At 39.0% G+C, this 17838-nt stretch overlaps 3 protein-coding genes across 5 annotated transcripts; 1 reads left to right on the plus strand and 2 right to left on the minus strand.

Moving 5' to 3' along the window:
- Window positions 1-248: 248 nt before the first annotated feature.
- firrm (fignl1 interacting regulator of recombination and mitosis) lies at window positions 249-8517 on the minus strand. Of its 3 annotated transcripts, none has more exons than XM_086089202.1 (25): window positions 8333-8517; window positions 8006-8114; window positions 7574-7612; window positions 7399-7487; window positions 7225-7329; window positions 6992-7132; window positions 6617-6779; window positions 6432-6516; window positions 5524-5662; window positions 5264-5353; window positions 5126-5190; window positions 4887-5035; window positions 3812-3941; window positions 3501-3687; window positions 3041-3123; window positions 2719-2770; window positions 2231-2320; window positions 1975-2160; window positions 1767-1886; window positions 1491-1586; window positions 1297-1410; window positions 1068-1175; window positions 912-992; window positions 691-837; window positions 249-548 (listed from the first exon to the last, which is right to left on the minus strand). In XM_086089202.1, the coding sequence occupies exons 2-25, from the start codon at window positions 8100-8102 to the stop codon at window positions 321-323; spliced, it is 2784 nt and encodes a 927-aa protein (XP_085945328.1). In that variant the 5' UTR covers window positions 8103-8114; window positions 8333-8517; the 3' UTR covers window positions 249-320. The 3 variants fall into 3 exon arrangements, with proteins under 3 accessions (XP_085945328.1, XP_085945327.1, XP_085945329.1); XM_086089201.1 differs by having other exon boundaries at window positions 8006-8136; XM_086089203.1 differs by lacking the exon at window positions 8333-8517 and having other exon boundaries at window positions 7574-7611; window positions 8007-8111.
- A 3284-nt stretch (window positions 8518-11801) lies between these two features.
- Window positions 11802-13395, minus strand: LOC147166073 (14 kDa phosphohistidine phosphatase). Its single transcript, XM_086089212.1, has 3 exons — window positions 13188-13395; window positions 12410-12534; window positions 11802-12336 (listed from the first exon to the last, which is right to left on the minus strand). Exons 1-3 carry the CDS (start codon window positions 13327-13329, stop codon window positions 12244-12246), a joined length of 360 nt encoding a protein of 119 aa, XP_085945338.1. The 5' UTR covers window positions 13330-13395; the 3' UTR covers window positions 11802-12243.
- A 1700-nt stretch (window positions 13396-15095) lies between these two features.
- sele (selectin E) lies at window positions 15096-17732 on the plus strand. Its single transcript, XM_086089537.1, has 9 exons — window positions 15096-15174; window positions 15255-15333; window positions 15417-15815; window positions 15906-16010; window positions 16101-16292; window positions 16390-16578; window positions 16778-16975; window positions 17066-17198; window positions 17288-17732. Exons 1-9 carry the CDS (start codon window positions 15172-15174, stop codon window positions 17346-17348), a joined length of 1359 nt encoding a protein of 452 aa, XP_085945663.1. The 5' UTR covers window positions 15096-15171; the 3' UTR covers window positions 17349-17732.
- Window positions 17733-17838: the final 106 nt, after the last annotated feature.

Here is a 17838-nt window from a genome sequence, read left to right on the forward strand (position 1 = left end):
TGAAATAAAGCGTTTACTGTACAGAAACCTGATTTAATGTCTCTTTTTGGGCCTATCAAAATGTTTAGCTTTGCTAACGCATGCACGCAACTAGTAAATCTATACCAGTTTCACTTTTTTTGAAGTGTTCCATAATATTCTAATGTACTGAGATGCACCTGAATACAATTGTGTAAATGAGAGAAAACTGGCATATAATTACCTCAGACCTTAGTATAACTTTTTTTTAAAACAAAACAACTAATGAGTATTTTGTTATTTTCAAACATTTAATCAACATCAGTCAAGACTGATAAATAAAAAAGAATATACAAAAAAGGTTATGTGGGCTTGCTTGTGGATATGGCTAAGCTGATGTCATTTAGAAGCGCCTGCAGCTCTTGTAGTCTGGATGGCAGCCGCGAAGGAGGAGGACGAGGAAGCTCCCGTGTGTCCCCTTTGCCTGTCACGAGCGCATGGAGGTCCCTCAGGGCAGTTTCGGCCGCCTGCAGGTTGCGGCTGTACTCATCGTCTGCATCGTTCTCTTGCCGGGCTCGCTTGGCTTGCGGCTAAGCGATAAACGGGGCAAAAAGCCATCGTTTTTAAAGAAAATACAAAAACATTTTCATTTCCAAATTTTGATGTAGATTAAGCATATTTTGTTTCAAAATAAATAAACAAACGAGCTTGATCAATGTACATGTTACAAACCTCTGAATGAGTCACAGATGGAGCGGAATGTTCCATGGGAATCTGTTTTGGGGTCCCCAGCCTCTGATTGTGTTGCTGTAAAACAGTCTTCTCCGCCTGGATTCTTTCTAGCCGCGCCTCCTTGACTTCTTCCGGCGTGTTAACAATCTACAACATAACACGGTCCCCATTCCTATCCAGCCATTTTAGAGATGTCACTGGCAAATGTTGACTTTCCTTACCTTGCTCAGAAAATTCACCACTTTGCTTTTGGTTTCTTCCACACTTAAACTGTAGGAAATGACATCTTCGTGGCTTGTGACCTTAAACATCAACAGGTGTGATTGGTAAAATAGGTGATTTGTAACCCAATAGTATTAATGCAGCTCTTGCTGTACCTCTGCAAAATGAGCAAAAGCCTCCAAGGTGTGCTGATGCAGCAACCAGGAGGAACTTTGTGCTAACAGCGCTCCAAACAGGCTGCTCAACCTGGGAACAAATTCACTCTGGAGGCAGACACAAAAGTATAAGAACAAGTTCAACACGATTGTATTGAAATAATCATTCAATCCAGTACTGTGATTGGCTAGAATCACATCCAGTGTTTTGATTGGTTGGAGTCACGACCTGGTTGTCAGGTGGGATAAAAATATTCCCCAGTGATGAAAGAAAATCCAGTGCAGCAAGCTGCAGCTCATCTGCACACTTCTGAGACACGACAGCGTCTACACACACCAGGGCCTACAACACACACACACAGAAACTACATAAGACAAAATTCTCCACTAAGTGCTCAATATAAATCTTAAATCTACACGCACCTGAATGATGATAGAAGGGTCCACGTTTTTGACTAAGAGAGCCGTAATTGACAAAAGGAGCTGCAGCGTGATGTGCAGCACGTGATGGGTCTGCACCTGCACAATAGAGACACGTTGCCGGTAAATTTCAATTCAGGTCATCTCCAAACTTTTTTGTGTGTGTGTGTGTGTGTGTGTGTGTGTGTGTGTGTGTGTGTGTGTGTGTGTGTGTGTGTGTGTGTGTGTGTGTGTGTGTGTGTGTGTGTGTGTGTGTGTGTGTGTGTGTGTGTGTGTCACCTGATGTGCTGTCATTCTCTGCCACAGTTGTGCGACTGTCCTCGAGGCAGATGACAGGCACCGTTCCTCAATAGTTGACTTTCCTTGGACCGCCACTAGAAGGCAGTGTAACACCGCATTCTGGAAACGACACCAGTACTATGTAGACCCTCATTGTGGGATGAATGTTTACAATGTTGGACTCTCATGATTGTATTACTGTCCTCACCACTTTGCCCACTTGGCCCAGTTTGTAGCCTCCGCTCTGCCAGTCGGTCACAACTTTTTGAGCCAAAGCGATGATGTCCTCCACCACGCGTTGACGGGCATCGTTTGAAAGCGCTCTGAGGAGGATGTGGCGCCATATCGGGAGATTTTCAGGCTCAGATGGAGGGAAACGTGCCAGGAAATCCATCTAGGTTCAAAAATATATTTTAGAACGAGGATGAGGCGGGATTAATGCACAGTATGCGGATACTGCTAACCTGGTGGTTGGGCGTCATGAGGAAAAGCATGCGTCTGAGTAGTAAACCCAGGTGGGACTTCTGGTAGCTCTCAGACGAGCAGGTTTTCACCTTTGGAGGCAGAAGTGAAGAGAAGGGTGCTCATATGTCGTGTGAACAATCAGGGGGGGGTTCTAAAATCGGCTGCAAACGCGTCGGATGGCTGAATTGACGGGATTATGGAAAAGGTGTCATCAATCGTCACCTCAGTCGGGGTCCTCACCCTGATTCATAACCCGCAGAGATATTATGGGATTTAGAGTTATTTTAGCTCCATATAAGAACTGCAGCACACTGAGAGGTGCTTAATACTTGTTTCTTTAAGTTAGCTAGTGTACGGTATATCATACACATGAGATTTATGTCAGTGTGTGAAGTGTGTGTTGCTGTTTGATGTTTGTTTTTCTGCTTCCTTGGGCAACCCCCCCAAACTCCATAAATTGGGCCAGGGGGTCCTGTAGAATACCCACCAGGTGAGCAATGAGGAGGACATGATGGAGGCAAAGTTCTGCTGTTCCGTACCTAAAAAAAATCAGTCAAATACATAGAAAGTAGAAATATTAAACAATTAAAAAAAAATTATTATGTGGTCATGTGATTGACAGTATGTCACTGGTAGCATCCTTTAGCCCAATAGCATTGTAGAACTAAGTCGTATTTCAACGTTTTCAGAAAATAAAAAAACATTTTAGCAAAACACATTGGTATTTTATTTTATTTTATTTTATTTTTAATTTTTTACATCTGCACGTCTTCATAAAAGAGTAATGAATGTCAAGAAGTTTTCCTCACCTCGCAGTGAAGCACCACACATCCGTGGCCAACAGAGCAGTCTGTGTGTCGGCCTGCAGCGTGGCCTCAAACAAGCACCGCTCCTGATCGGGAAATAAAAGAATAACAATGAAAAAAGGGGGGGGAGGGGTTGGGGGGAACTGGACACATTGAAAACGGAGAAAGTGTTATCACGAAATGAGGTGAAAGCAGAAAAAATGAAAGTGGAAGCGTTTCTTGTATTGAATGAGAGGAAATTCCTCCACCAGGAGACGAAATGAGATTAGAGTAAAAAACAAACACCAGATTTCACACCTAACTTAAAGTGAAACTTACTCACACAGGTCATTTGAAATGTGCTGCAATTATGTTTACTTCTACACACGACTAGCTAACAAACCACATTTAGCCACTGGCTAACGAGTGAGTATGCCCTTAAATGAGTGCATAAAAAAAAAAAATGAGTCCAGGTCAAACTCACCAGAACAGGGTAGTATACTGGAGCAAGAACAGCGACGCTGGCGCAGAGGCGCACACACACGTGATGGTGCAGAGACACCTGCACTTGGGCCTGCCCTTTCGTCATCACCCCCGGCAACAACACGGGCAGCTTCCGCTCGGCATAACAACGTTGGAAACTACAAAAGACCGCCTGATACAGAGGAAACCTGGAAGAAACATTTTTATCGATCCTTCCTTTTTACATAACACTCCTCTCTGTGTGAGATGCAACTTCAATAATCATCAATTTACAAAGGTCACAATGTCAAATGCTGCATGCTGCAACATTACCTGGGTGTTTCCTCTGAAAACTGACTGCCAGAGTGCCAAAGCTGCAGCACCTCCTCAGGCTGGGAGGCCAACTGATCCAGCACGTTTGCCAACAAAAGGCACTGAGGAAGTTCATGCTGCGGACTTAAGCCTGTGTGCAAAAGTCCAAGTGTTCATCAGTGGATAGTATTTTGACATAATTCAAAATATATATATATATATAATAAATTGTAAAAAATAATAATACCGGTAATAGTTTTTCTGCAACTAACGGGAAATTTGTGAATAGGTGAACTCATACATGCCCAAATGTGAATATACAGGTGTTCAATGTATTAGTCAGTCAACATGGTGGAATGCATTTGTGATGCACTGCTCAAATCATATAAAAATCATGTATCGTTTTGAAATGTGCAAATACTGTATTTAAAATTAATTTTAGATATTACTTACACTTACTAGAAAAGTATTAAAATGTCTATTTTAAAATGTTATTTAATGTTGTATTTTACATTCAATGTATTATCTCGCCCTTTACAACAAAAATATTTGGAAAAGTATGTTTTATTTAAAAAATATGTACTGCTGTATTTGCTTTTAATAGTACTAAATTAACAATAAAACAAAATAAAGACTATTCATTAATTTATAGCATATTTAACATTTGTACTTTGGTATTTCAAATGAAAAATGCTTCTGGAAACTGTAAAGTAAGTTTTGGCACACTATTGTGCCACAGGATCATCTGGGAAATCACGTAATTTGTCAGAAAATTATTATTTACCAATTACGAATATATCTTGGTTCATCTGTCTATGCCAGCAACGTATCGTGCCAGGCATAACAATTAAATGCTCTTGCATTAGACTAAAGGAAATCCAACAAGCCTGTGTATCCCCATGTTGTCATTCATACAACAAAAAGTAATGGCTTCCAGTAAGAGACTAAATTGAGACAATATCATAACTATTTCAGTATTCATGCTGCTTTTTTGGCATTTTTGCCATGGGATTTTTTCTGGCGTAAACTGGGGTTGAAAGACACTACTTTTACGGAAGCCATCACTGAATTTTGCGAATTTAAACACCAAACTTACGCGGGTCTTCATGCAAGACGACTTCAGCAAACGGCCTGAGAGGCAAGAGCTGAAAAACAAGCGCATCCATGGGAACAACGGCCGCCGCGGTCAGCTCCTCAGAAAGAGTCGGGGGCAACGCTGGAGCACACGAGCTGGGCGGGAATTTACTGAAAGATAGTGACACATTTCCACAGTTCTCAAACGTGCCAAGACAAATACTACATCTATTGTCGTAATGTCAACCAGATTTCATGTACCTGATAATCTGGAGGTACATTTGATGAAAGCGTCCGCAAGACTTTGTTAAGAAAGCTTTGAATTCCTGTTAAAAGAGCAAGGGCGTCAATGTTGAAGAGGATTACATGACAAGATGTTTTGTTTTGTTTTTTTCGAACCTTTATGTAATGAACCAAAGTGTTGGCAAAAAATCTGCACATCTTGGCAGTTTTCTGGAACAGCTTGTGTTCTGCGCTCTGTGTTGCCTCCTAGCAAAACAGACAAAACAGTTGATAAAGATGCATTTGAGACCTTTGACTTGAAAATGCCTTATACAATAAAAAAATACATCAAGCCAGGGGATTACCGCAGGAAGTGGAAGCCATTATTCTATAAGTGGGATACAGTTGTGCTGATTGCCAAGCATGCAGCCACCAACCTGCAGAGCGGCCTGCTGTATCTGCTCGGCCAGGTCCACGGCGGCGTGGAAGGAAACCAGCAGGTTGTCACACAGGCTGGCGCTGATGTCGCCGTGATGCAGATGCTCCTCCACCAGCGACTGGTACTTGAGACTCTGTCTGAGCATTTTGAAAAAGAATCTCATTCACATTTTTTTTCTCTCATTATTGCGATTTAATATGTGATAAAAAAAAAAATTATCATCCTCTTCCCATGTTTTTTTTAAACACAAATAATAAATTCATCAGCAATGCAATAATGAATGTCAGATTTATTACATAAACATTTTGGGGGTATTTCAAATAAAACAAATAATCTAAAGTGTATGTTTTGTATTCCGCATTTATATTCACAATATTTACACAAAACTAATAATTATTGGGGACGTCAACCCAAAAAATAATTTATAATAATATGTTCTATGCAGGCCCACTAGTCTAAACACTGTATTCTGATTAATATTACATTTGTGGAATATGAAAAATCCACCTATTTTTACCCGTCTCCGGGGGCGGCAATTTTGACACATTTTCGATTGAAAATTATATCACAGTTGATCGGGGTTCAGGTAACGACCAATCATGGCTCAGCTTGTGAACGTCACATGACAAAATTCACAAAACAAATGAGCTGTGATTGGTCGTTGACTCATTACCTGAGCAACTGTGATGTCATTTTCAGTCCAAAGCAAATGGCAAGATGGCCGCACCCGGAGTTGGACAAAAACAAGTTGTTGTTTGTTAAATGTAATGTGTTAAAATGTTTAATAAAAAACTTTAAATGGATATTCTAAATAACATTACATTTCCATCCCTTGTTTAATATTTACATCTATTAATTATGCATTTCGGAGTTTGAGTCAACATGATGAGTATTTGTGGCACTGACTTGATGAGAAACTTCCACGTGTTTGCATTCAGCGCCATGTCCAGGTTCGAGATGACCGAGCAAATGTCCAGCAGACTGTGAATTACTAAGGAAGATTATGAAAACAAAACATTACATTAATTTCAAAAGGTAAATAAGCTTGATAATGGAAATGGCGCAGAGGTCATCTCCTCAACTGGTACAACCTATGACAATGTCAGACACCTCCTCTTCAGAGGCGCTGTTTTCAAGGGACAGCCTGTCCAGTAGTTCCAACAGGGCTTTGTGGAGGGCGTAGGCCTCCTTGAAGAGGCTCTGCAGAAGGTCAGCCACCAGCGATAGACGGCCGCAGTAGACCACCTCACTCTCCTGTTGACAATATGCCAAGAAATTTCATTTCAATAGATCGTCTCTATTATTAGATCATTCCAGTTCGGCTGCGCAATGATGTAATGGTTTCATACAAATAACTGTAGCGAGTTGAGGGCTTTTGCAAGTTGTGTCAAGACCACAGCTTTGTTTTACCATGACAACTACTGAAAGTCCTGGAATCCATTATCCATAGAACTGAAGAGACTCACCTTACAGTGCTGGAAAGTGTCTCGCAGAACCTTCAGGATGCATGATGGTAAAGTGCGGATAGACCTAAGTTCCGGGACCTCATCGTACGTGCAGACGTGACGCACACATGCAGACAGCGCATCAATGATCTGCATCAGTGACTGAAAATAAAGTCTTATCAATATAGATTGCGAAAGTAGAATAGAGAAAAACATAATCACTGTGTCTGAAAAATAAAGATGTGGTAATCTACCTTGAGAATGTTCCTCAGTAAGGAACACAGTTCTGTGTTTTGACTGGACAAGCCTCCAACTTGGATTGAAAGTTCCTTCATCATACTGTCAAACATGGTCACCGCCTGGAGATACAGTAAAGACAGTGAAAAACAGGCAAGTAGAATTATGGGGTGCAAACGTGTGCTGTTTACCTTTGGTAAGATTTTGGAGAAGCATTCCTTTTCCAGGTCTGATACAGCAACGTGAGGCAGGAACATGTCTGTTATTATCTTCAGTACACCTAGCGTGAAGTTGGGAGAAAAAAATCCACAATGATAAAATTGATCAAATATAATTAGTTATTGAAAATAAGTGAATTTAATTTACGTATATGATCATCCCAGGCCTCAGTCTTGTGATGGAAAGTGTGTGATCAGTTAAAGAACATCACAGCACAGTATATGGTAACAATGAGCTAGTATTAATTTACTCGTGATCCATGAGCACAGCTGTCCATTGACAGAGAATATTGAGTATTTTAAAAATGTCCCCACCTATGTTTGTTTATTTTAATTACAGCACTGTACTGAAAAAAATATCAATGACTTCATCAGCGACTAGGCGACATCGACTTTCATCACACTGGAATCTATTTTAAAAAAACTATCTTGGTATCATAAGTGAAGGCTCTTCTCAAATGGGGGGTGGTTTACTGTACAGTTCTTTCAAAGCATACAGAAAGTCATGAAGCTGGATATCTCCTTGTTTTAATGTCAATTGTATGGACAGTTACATGACAAGAGAGGACCGAGAAGGATATGGTAAGTTTGGGCAGGACAGCCTTGAGCTCCTGGCGGCAGGTTTCCTGGCTCCACTGCATCACCTCGTCCAGGAGAGAAGTGTTGGTCTGAGACATGATGTCGCCAATCTACCGGAGGAGATCGGACACGCTGTCCGAACGACACTTAGTCAACAATAAGTGAGTCACTTTAGTCGTGAGTCAGCTCGTAAAGTCCAGACAACAACATGTGTACTTTCACTGATGTCTTTAAAGGGGGGGATTACGTGGCTAAGCTATTTTGAGCTAACGCTATTCCCACTGTTTTTAATGTAGCGCCTTAGCATAGCATCGTCGTTATTACTTACAGACTTATGGCGAACTTCTGTGGTGAACTTCTGTCGTCATTCTCATGTCTGGCACCAGACACTTCACTTTTCTTGTTAAATCGTTCCACCTCACTATATAACAATTACATGTTTAAATTATTCCGTTTCGACCGTAGAAGTTGTGAAGTGTAGCAAGATAGCTAATTTCATGTCTCGCGCGTCAGAGCTCGTACCGGATGTGATGTCACGTACATTGTATTTTTTTTTCTTTGGCATAATGCAGTTTGTTTCTTTCGTCATCTTCATTTTCTTTACTAAAATTAATAATTAGATTTTTTTATATATATAATAATGTGTCTGTAGTCTGTTCTAACAAATTATTCAATTATAACAAATTTTTATAAAATTTAATACATTTTAATCAAATATGGCTTTATGTTTCTCTAAATATATGTTTGGACACTGGTTTCAAAAATTTATTTTTTAAAGCACATCTGCTTTTTGAGATATTTTAATGTCTTGGTTTTTAAGTTTGATGTTCAGGGAAAAAAATCCACCTTTTGCTGAACAACCTTAATTCATTTCTAAATGTTTCTACTATATTAAATATTATTACTTTATTTATTATTATTATTTTTTATGAAAACCTGTGTGTGAAAAAATGAGGCCAGATTCTGAATGAACGCAAAAAAAAATCTAGTCTGTCCTTTTTTTACGACAAAGTAAAAACTTTTTTTTATTTTTTATCAAGAATGGTTTACTTACACCTCTGATTTAAAGATTTAGTTTAAAAAAAAATGTGTTGGCCAGTGTGTTCATTGTATTTCATAAGATATCCGTCAAAATGTCCAATTTGTATAATTTTTATTACTGTAATTTTTTTTTTTAATAAAGCTTTAGTATCACACACACACATCATCATCATTATCATCATAATGAAAAACCCTGGAGTGGAACACTGACTACCCAAGTTTACATTGCAGGATACATTTTTCACAATTACGGTCATGGAAAACATTTTTAGACCACCTAACGGATTGAAAAGAAAACATGTAATGCCCAAAAACACTGTTTTTGGCAGTACAAACAATACTATAGCTAATAAGTGACTTTGGTTATTGTCAAGAAAATCAAGGAAAATGGCCAGCTATCAGATCTTAAATTAAACTTCAATCAATTGACAATCTTTTTTTGTCATCATCAATGTAGAGTTGCCCTAAAGTGCTGTAAAAAAAAAAACTTTGGAATTATTACATGAATGAAACACCTTTTGATTTATCTGTCAACATTGTAATAGTCATTAAGTAAGACCCACTACTTCATATCAATGACGAGTCCATTTAGGAATTCCTAATCTTCATCTGGAGTTGGCTGTGCGGGAGCAGATGGGCTCGGTGTGTGGGAAAGCTATTGTTTCTCTTATGACGTGTTGAAATGTGAAGTAAACAATCGCACTTTCACCTCGCTGTGTTTCCCGGCAGAGTGCCGGAGGTGTCTGCTGCCGACGGCCCAGGAAGGAATTCATTTTGGGAAATCCTTAAGCGCCTTTTGCTTTTTTTCTGTGACATCTGTAACGGCTTCTTGCTTTGTCAAGATTTTATTTTTATTTTTTTTGTTTTTTTTTGGGGGGGGGGGGGGTCCTTTTATTAATGTTACTGATGTGTGGTGCAACAATTACTGGAAAAAGTCATCGATTATCAAATGAATCGCTAAATATTTTTGATTATTGATGATTCATTTCAAGACTTAACTTTCTTTGAAATTCTCCAAATCCTCAGAATTTCAGCCCCTCAATAGTAAATATTCTCTGATTTCTGTAGCGCCTCGCAATTTGTTTGTGTTGAATCCAAATTGTCACGTGAGGTACGCTAGGGTGAGGCAGAATAAAGGCCTATATGACAAAAGAAGAGTGACTAAACAAACTAAGAGTGGCTAATACATGATCATAAAAAGACACATAACTGCATAGCAACTACAAATATCACAAAGGTCATAGCAACTGACATCAACATCAAAGCAATGACCGCAAGACCCAACCCCCAAAACAGTCATAACAAAAATAAAACATTTGCAGACTTCTGCTTTTACTTTGGGAAACAATAATCAACATGTTTTCCTATCTTTTGACATGTTAAAAACTAAACCATGAAACTTAATTGATTTATGTTTGTGCATTTTCTGTAAATTTGAAATAATGTCATGTTTCTGAATATAGAAATGGAAATTCAAACTCATCACTGCCTCATTCTCATCAGTTTCCATTTGAAGGAAACTGATAACTCGTTAATAACCTAAAATTTCTTATCATGGGCTTTCCCATATGACAACACTTCCCCCCTCGGATACTAAACTGGAGCAGATAAGTTTTCCGAGAAGAGGGCCGAGTCCCGCAGCTGAAGACTTTCTCTCGCTGCTGCCTGTTTGAGGCTAACGGAAAGTTTAGCGCCTCACAGGAAACTGGCTCCGGTTGGAGGATGCAACCTGGAAGGAAGACAGCTTTTTGTTTTTCTCTTTTCAAGGTCACAGGTAATTGGCAGTGTTGCCAGCATGCTATGTTGGGTCCGTTCAAGGTGAGGCCTCCTATTCCTCTTCAAGGTCGATTCATCACAAAACAATGAAGGTGATGATAAAAATGGCTCCAGTGCTTAAGTCAACTCAAGTGTGAAAACACCAGGAAGAGGATGTAGTGCTCATCATGTACTCAGAAAATTTATTATTTTTAAGTGCCTCAAATTAAACTCATAAATTCCAGATGTTCTAGTAGGCTTTTACTAACATTTTTTTTTCATTTTAGCAGAAGCCTTGTAGCACCCTTTAATGTAATAATTTCCTGAAAATTTAATAAAATTAGCATTTAACAAAAACGTAATAAAAAAATATTGTGACTGATATTGTAAATACAATTTTTACTGAAAATTGAGTACCTTGTTACATTATTGGGGATTTATTACATTTTCAGTAAGGTCTTCTTTTCTTTTCTTTTTAATGATAATGTCAATCTTGACAGATCATGCAATATTTAAATTGTTCATCCAAAGTTTTACATTTTGTGTTTTGAGAATCTAAGACTGTTATATACATTCACAACCAAATTTGTGGTGTTAAATGTTTCAGAGTTGATTTCAACCCGCAAAGTGTATTTTTAACACTGTAAATCATGATTTTTTTTTAATTACAGTATTGGTGAAATAATTACATGATTGGGTTTTATTACATTTTTGATAGTTAAGTGCAAAATTTTATCACATTTTCAGGAAATTGTTACATTATAGGGTGCTACAAGCCTCAAGATTTTGTGCTAAAACTACTATTTTGAATTGCTCATAATTTCCTCCACCTTGTCAAACGTGCCCATCTCACTAGCAGAGATGTCATGGCATGTGACTCAAGAGAGTAAAATTTTGCTCTCACCGGGTTGACATCGACCCGAGACCAGAAGTCAGTACGCATGGTCAAATGCACTCCTATCATTCTGGAAACCAGTTGAGATAAAGAAAAGACAAACACAGCAGAATATCCACAACTTCATTAATAAAACATTTTTACAGTACATGGACACAGCTTTGAGTATTTTTTTTCCCCCCAGTGCTCCACTTTCCTGCTTAAATTTAGTTTGGCAGTCTAGTGGCCTTAACAGTTAAATGTCACGCAGTTCGCTAATATAAACAATTTAACTGCGATAAGAAGCGTCTTTTTCCCTTTTGGGTTTTGAATAAAAAATGAAACACTTCCTTGGCAGTCAGCTTCTCATTGTGATTACAGTCAACCAAAAGTAAAAGTGTGGGCAATTCCATTTCTGAGTCAACCTGGCTAATCTCTCCTATCCTTAAAAAAAAACAGTAAAACTTGCACTGACATATAATGGTGCTTTGGTGTATTTACTACATAAAAATCACAAATACGGAGTTTGACCCTGTCTTTTTAAACAACGCAAATGTGAAGAAATTAGTTTATTTTTTATCGTCACTCCAGGTGATCTCGTAGTCAGCGAAGACGCTCTTCAACTTCTCTACTGAAATGGAGTGGTCTGCTTTACCAAAACCCTGGAAACACAAAAGAAGCCATATGTACTCAAGAAACACCTAAAATCCATATAGATATGAAAAAATGGCTTACAGTGGACTCTCCGAAAACCCTAATTTTTTTCTCTTGACTCTTGTGCTCTATCTTCCCTCCACCGAGGCACTGACACTCCATGCCCAAGGCCTCCACGGCTGGCTTGACTTTCTCAAAAATATGATCTGCAAAATCACACCGTGAGTAGTTCTGAAAACATAGCGGCTCGAAATAGCCCATTCTACTGAACACACGGTGCTATTTTTTACTGAACTTTTAATTTTCCACTAAAAGGCCACACTAGTTTGTGTGAGTGCACAGGTGTCAAAATCCAGAACCACCCTCTAATGAATGCCAGAATTCAATTTTACTTTGACTTGTTTTAAAAAAAATAGCCATCAAAATAATGAGAAAATGGCTAATTGTGCATTATTTGTACATTTCACTTAGGGGTGAACTCACTTTGGTTTAGATATTGATAGCAGCGTGTTTAGTTATTTTGAGACAACAGTACATTTATTACTCAAGCTGTAAACTGACCAGTTTACTGTGTAACAAAGTGTGATTCAATTAATTATTTACAAAAATATATATTTTATAGCTCAAATAAACTGTTCGAACTGTTGCATTACTTAAATTTCCTTTATTTAACAAAAAGAAGGCAAGCTATTTCCTAAAAATGCAAAGTGCTGATGTTCATTATAAATGTCATTAAACGTGTCACTGTTTACGCCAAAGATAAGCAATTTGTTTTGCATTCATTGCAGCGTGAAAAAAATGAACCTTGAACAAGTTTGACACCTCTGCACTCGTGCTAAATGACATTTCCATGACTTACTGTGATACTCGGCACTTTTAGTACCGCGAACAATGTTTTTGCTGACATCGCCGTTTTTCACTTTCACTCGAACCAAAATGTACTTGAAGGTTCCTTCTTGATCAATCTCCACATCGGGAATTGCGTCCAGGGACTCCGACATGCTTACTTTCAGTTTCTATGACGTTCAGAGTCCAGACTGTAAACGAGAGGGCTCAGGAAATAAGCCTTATAAGGATGCAATTTATACTTCCGGTCTTAAAGTGACAGTTACTTTTTCCACTTAAAAAAAAAGTTTGATACTTGCAATTGCGTCCTCAACTGGCCAAAAGTGGAAGTAAAATAAAAATATTAGATTAGATTGGATTAGATTAGATAGATGGATAGATAGATAGATAGATAGGTAGGTAGGTAGGTAGGTAGGTTGGTTGGTTGGTTGGTTGGTTGGTTGGTTGATTGATTGATTGATTGATTGATTGATTGATTGATTGATTGATTGATTGATTGATTGATTGATTGATTGATTGATAGTCCTATTTATATGAAGTGCGGCCCACCAAATAAACTAGTCACAAAGAGAACAGAACAAAGCAAAAAAAAATAATCATCTGTTGCGGAAGTTCCAACAAAGCCAGACAGAAAAGTAAATTCCTCCCTGGGGCCAATAAACGCTGTTGTATCATTTTTTAGAGGAACTGTTGGAGGTGAAAAGGTGTTAACAACATGCAATTTTTGGAGTCAGCCAGGAAGGAAATGCACTGTCACTTCTGGAAAGGCAGCCGGCAGGCGCCTCGGATTCCGCGATTCTCGTTTCCCCCGTCCCAGGACCCTCATTAAAGTACCAATACTGTCTTTGTAGTGGCTGCCATTGTGTTGCCTTTCCGTTCTTGTCACTTTTTTCCCCTTATTGTTAAAGTGGTATGTCTGTGCATTTCCCCTGACAATTTAAACACATCTATTCTTCCGTGCATCTTACAGGAATAAATCATCATGAAGTGCAATATGTTCTATACACTCATATTTTGTCTTAGCACACAGCAATAATTGTAAATTTGCAAGCTAAGTAATCAGCCATTGTGGGGGAAAAATAGCCCAATTTGTTGAAACTGTCACCTCATAATTTATTTGTAAGGGTGTCAATTTCAAGTTTAATTTTACATATCTTGAATATTTGTGGTTTACATACATATGCACTCATGTTTAGGAGCAACACTTGTACAAGAAAACTTGATTAAAATGGGGCAAAAACATGTGGCCATCATTTGGAAGATAAATATGTTTGTTATTTATTTATTTGTTTGTTTGTTTATTTTTATATTTATATTTGTATTTATTGTATTCTTATTTTCTTTGTTATATTTCCACTACATTATTACAAGTGGTAAAATATTGTTTATTGCATTTATTATAAATGGAATGTTATCATTCTTATTATTATATATAGATCTTTATAGTAATGTTATCAGTAAAATCTTATATAATAATGCATATAAAAATAAAGTAATAAAAAATAAATAAATTAAATTGAACATTTAAAAAATAAAATAAATTAAATCAATACATCTTCTTTTTTTTCTTTTTTTTATAATTTGTAAATATAAAAATACATAAACAGATTAAAATACCGTAGATAATATCCCTTTTTCAAAAATGTTGTCTAAATTCTTATAAATGAAAATAGTAAATAAAATAAATATTCTTGATCATTAGAAGGAAACTAATACTATCATCAGGCGCTTCCGCCAAAAAACAATGAGCCGCCCCCACCACCACCACCCCCCTCTCATCCCCCCAAGGATACGGTGTGGAGTGGATTGGGCATTTGTTAATAGGGTGGGTGGGAATTTCCACCGAAAAGCTGACGACAGCTTCCTGGAAAGTTGGACCGCGCGGACGAGGGCCTATAAAACCAGCTGGCACTTCAACTTTCAGCCACAATCATCTCACTCACTCATTGAGACTTAAACACTGAAGACTGAAATACTCCTGCAGTACATCACTTGAAATGGTAAGTGTGGACTTTTCAATGAGAATGCATTCGAATGCTGGAAATTGACTGACTTTATATACTTTACTTCTTTTCTTTAGGAACTTTTCTGTGGATTACTTCAGAGCCGTGAATCCAAAATGTCCAGCTTGTGGATCAGCTTGGCTTTTATTTTATCAAGTAGGCGCAAACTCCAACAAAATGAACTTTTTTTTTGTATTTATCAGTTGTTCTAATATATGGTTGTGCACTTCCATCCTCAGTGCTGTGCATGCAAGTCGAGTGCTGGTCCTACTTCTACTCCAATTCCACCAAGGACTGGGAGCAGGCCCGAGCGTGGTGCCAGGAGCACTACACTGACATGGTGGCCATCCAAAACCAGGAGGAGATCGGCCATCTCATGAGCTGGCTGCCCGACAAGCCCACCTACTACTGGATCGGGATCCGGAAGGTCAATGACACCTGGACGTGGGTGGGCACCAACAAGCCCCTCACGGCCGAGGCCACCAACTGGGCGCAGCGGGAGCCCAACAACGGCGTGAGAGGCAAGATCTCCGGCGAGAGCGAGGATTGCGTGGAGATGTACACCAAGAGGAGTTCGCAGCCCGGAAAGTGGAACGATGAGAGGTGCAGGAAAAAGAAAATGGCTCTGTGCTATACAGGTAAGCGTAGAGAACTGGACTGGAATAATTTGTTTTTAAGAGTAGATGTTGTTCATGTTCAAGCACGTAACGTCCTTCTTCTTGTCACAGCCGCTTGCCAAAAAGACTCGTGCGTCTATGGAGAATGTGTGGAAACCATAAACAGCCACAAGTGCCAGTGTTTTGAAGGCTTCTATGGAGACAAGTGTGAGCATGGTAAAGATATATAATTCGCTTCATAGGTAGAAAAAACACACAAATATTACGCTACTGGATTACTAATTGTGTTAATATGCTTCATTTCAGTGGTTCAGTGCGACAAAAATGAGCTGACCCTCCCTCCCAAAGGCAGCGTTGTCTGTACTGACAAGTATGGCAACTTCACCTTTGACTCGCTGTGTCGTTACTCCTGCGAGGAAGGATATCAGCTCAGTAGGCAGGAACCCTTAAGGTGCACCGCCACCCAAAACTGGTCACACCCGCCTCCTACATGTGAAGGTGAGAGGAAAATCCTCACAAAATAAACACAACCAAACTTCACTTCCGACATTCAAGTGTGCTGATTTCCTGTTGTTCTTTTTCTCATGCTCTGCAGCCGTCCAGTGCCCTGCTCTTGTCCACTTGGACAACGGGACAGTCAGCTGTGGCGACGATCCGGATACGAGGTTCAGCTACGGGCACAGCTGCACTTTCAGCTGCGACCTCGGCTTTCGGACGCAGGGGCCGAACAATGTGACGTGTACGTCAGCTGCGCGGTGGAGCGAGATGATGCCGCGCTGTGAAGGTGAGAGAATATATAATATAATATAATATAATATAATATAATATAATATAATATAATATAATATAATATAATATAATATAATATAATATAATATAATATAAATGGTGTTTGGTAGAAGTTTACAGTTCAAGCTAAGCTAATAAGATAAGCTAATCAATTGTATTCTTTTAAAATGCCTTCTTCACCTCCCCATTTGCAGCAATCACATGCCCCGCCCCGGAAGTTCCCAAAAATGGCCATATGAACTGCACTCCATCCCTCCTCCCAACTTGGAGGCCCTATCCTCACGATACAGTCTGCACCTTCAGCTGCCATGAAGGTCACGAGCTCCAAGGCGCAGTCAGCATGGCGTGCACGCACTTTGGCGAGTGGAACGTCGCGCCTCCGACATGCACAGGTATGATAAGTGGATCAGATGGAGGGAAAAGATTCAAGAAAGTTTAGTTTGGTGGTCAGTCGTTGACGTTGGGTTGAACTGTTTGTGCAGAGTCCACGTCTGAGGTGGGTGCTATTACGGCTGGTGCAGCAGTAGGGGGCGCTGTGTCCTTGTCTACTCTGTCTCTGGTCATGTGGATCCTGAGACGGATGAGAAGGAAAGCAACTAAGTTTGAGCTGAACAGGTAAGGCTGTCTATAAAGTTCATATCAATAGAGTCTATACAAATTATGACGTTTTGTACTCATGTGCTGTCTTTTGTCTTTTCCGATAGCAACTCCGACATTGAAGAACATCCCCAAGTCTACAAAAACAGCATTGACAGCCTCATATAGGACGGCGATATATGAACAACCACGACCATGAGATCATTTGAAAAGCTGAATTCACAAAAATATGATGTGCTTTGGTCATATCGCTGATGTATTTCCTCCCAAAGGGAGTTTTGTATTGAGCAAATTGTTCGACACCGACACGCAGGAAGTGTGATGTTACGGAAATAGTGCGCTGCCACTTAGGCCTACTTAACAAGCTGTGAGTTATTTAGTGTATTTATGTAATACGTGACATTATTTATTGTAGCATTTAAAAAGTTCTCTTGTACACTGATGATGTTTTTATTGTCTATTACCGAGCTTTAACTCATTTTGATCATTTTTTCACCCAAGTTGTATGTACTGTTTTTAGTGAATGCACTGAGTAATAAAAGATAAATATGAACAAAACAAAAATGGAGTGGGCTTTTTTTAATTTTTTTATATCTAGTTCTTACTATAACATATCGATCAAATTATTAGTTGTCAGTTGATAAAAACTACTCATTTG

Source organism: Leptonotus elevatus, chromosome 11, assembly GCF_054856555.1.
Source record: "Leptonotus elevatus isolate MCC_2025b chromosome 11, RoL_Lele_1.0, whole genome shotgun sequence".
NCBI classification, from domain to species: Eukaryota; Metazoa; Chordata; class Actinopteri; order Syngnathiformes; family Syngnathidae; genus Leptonotus; species Leptonotus elevatus.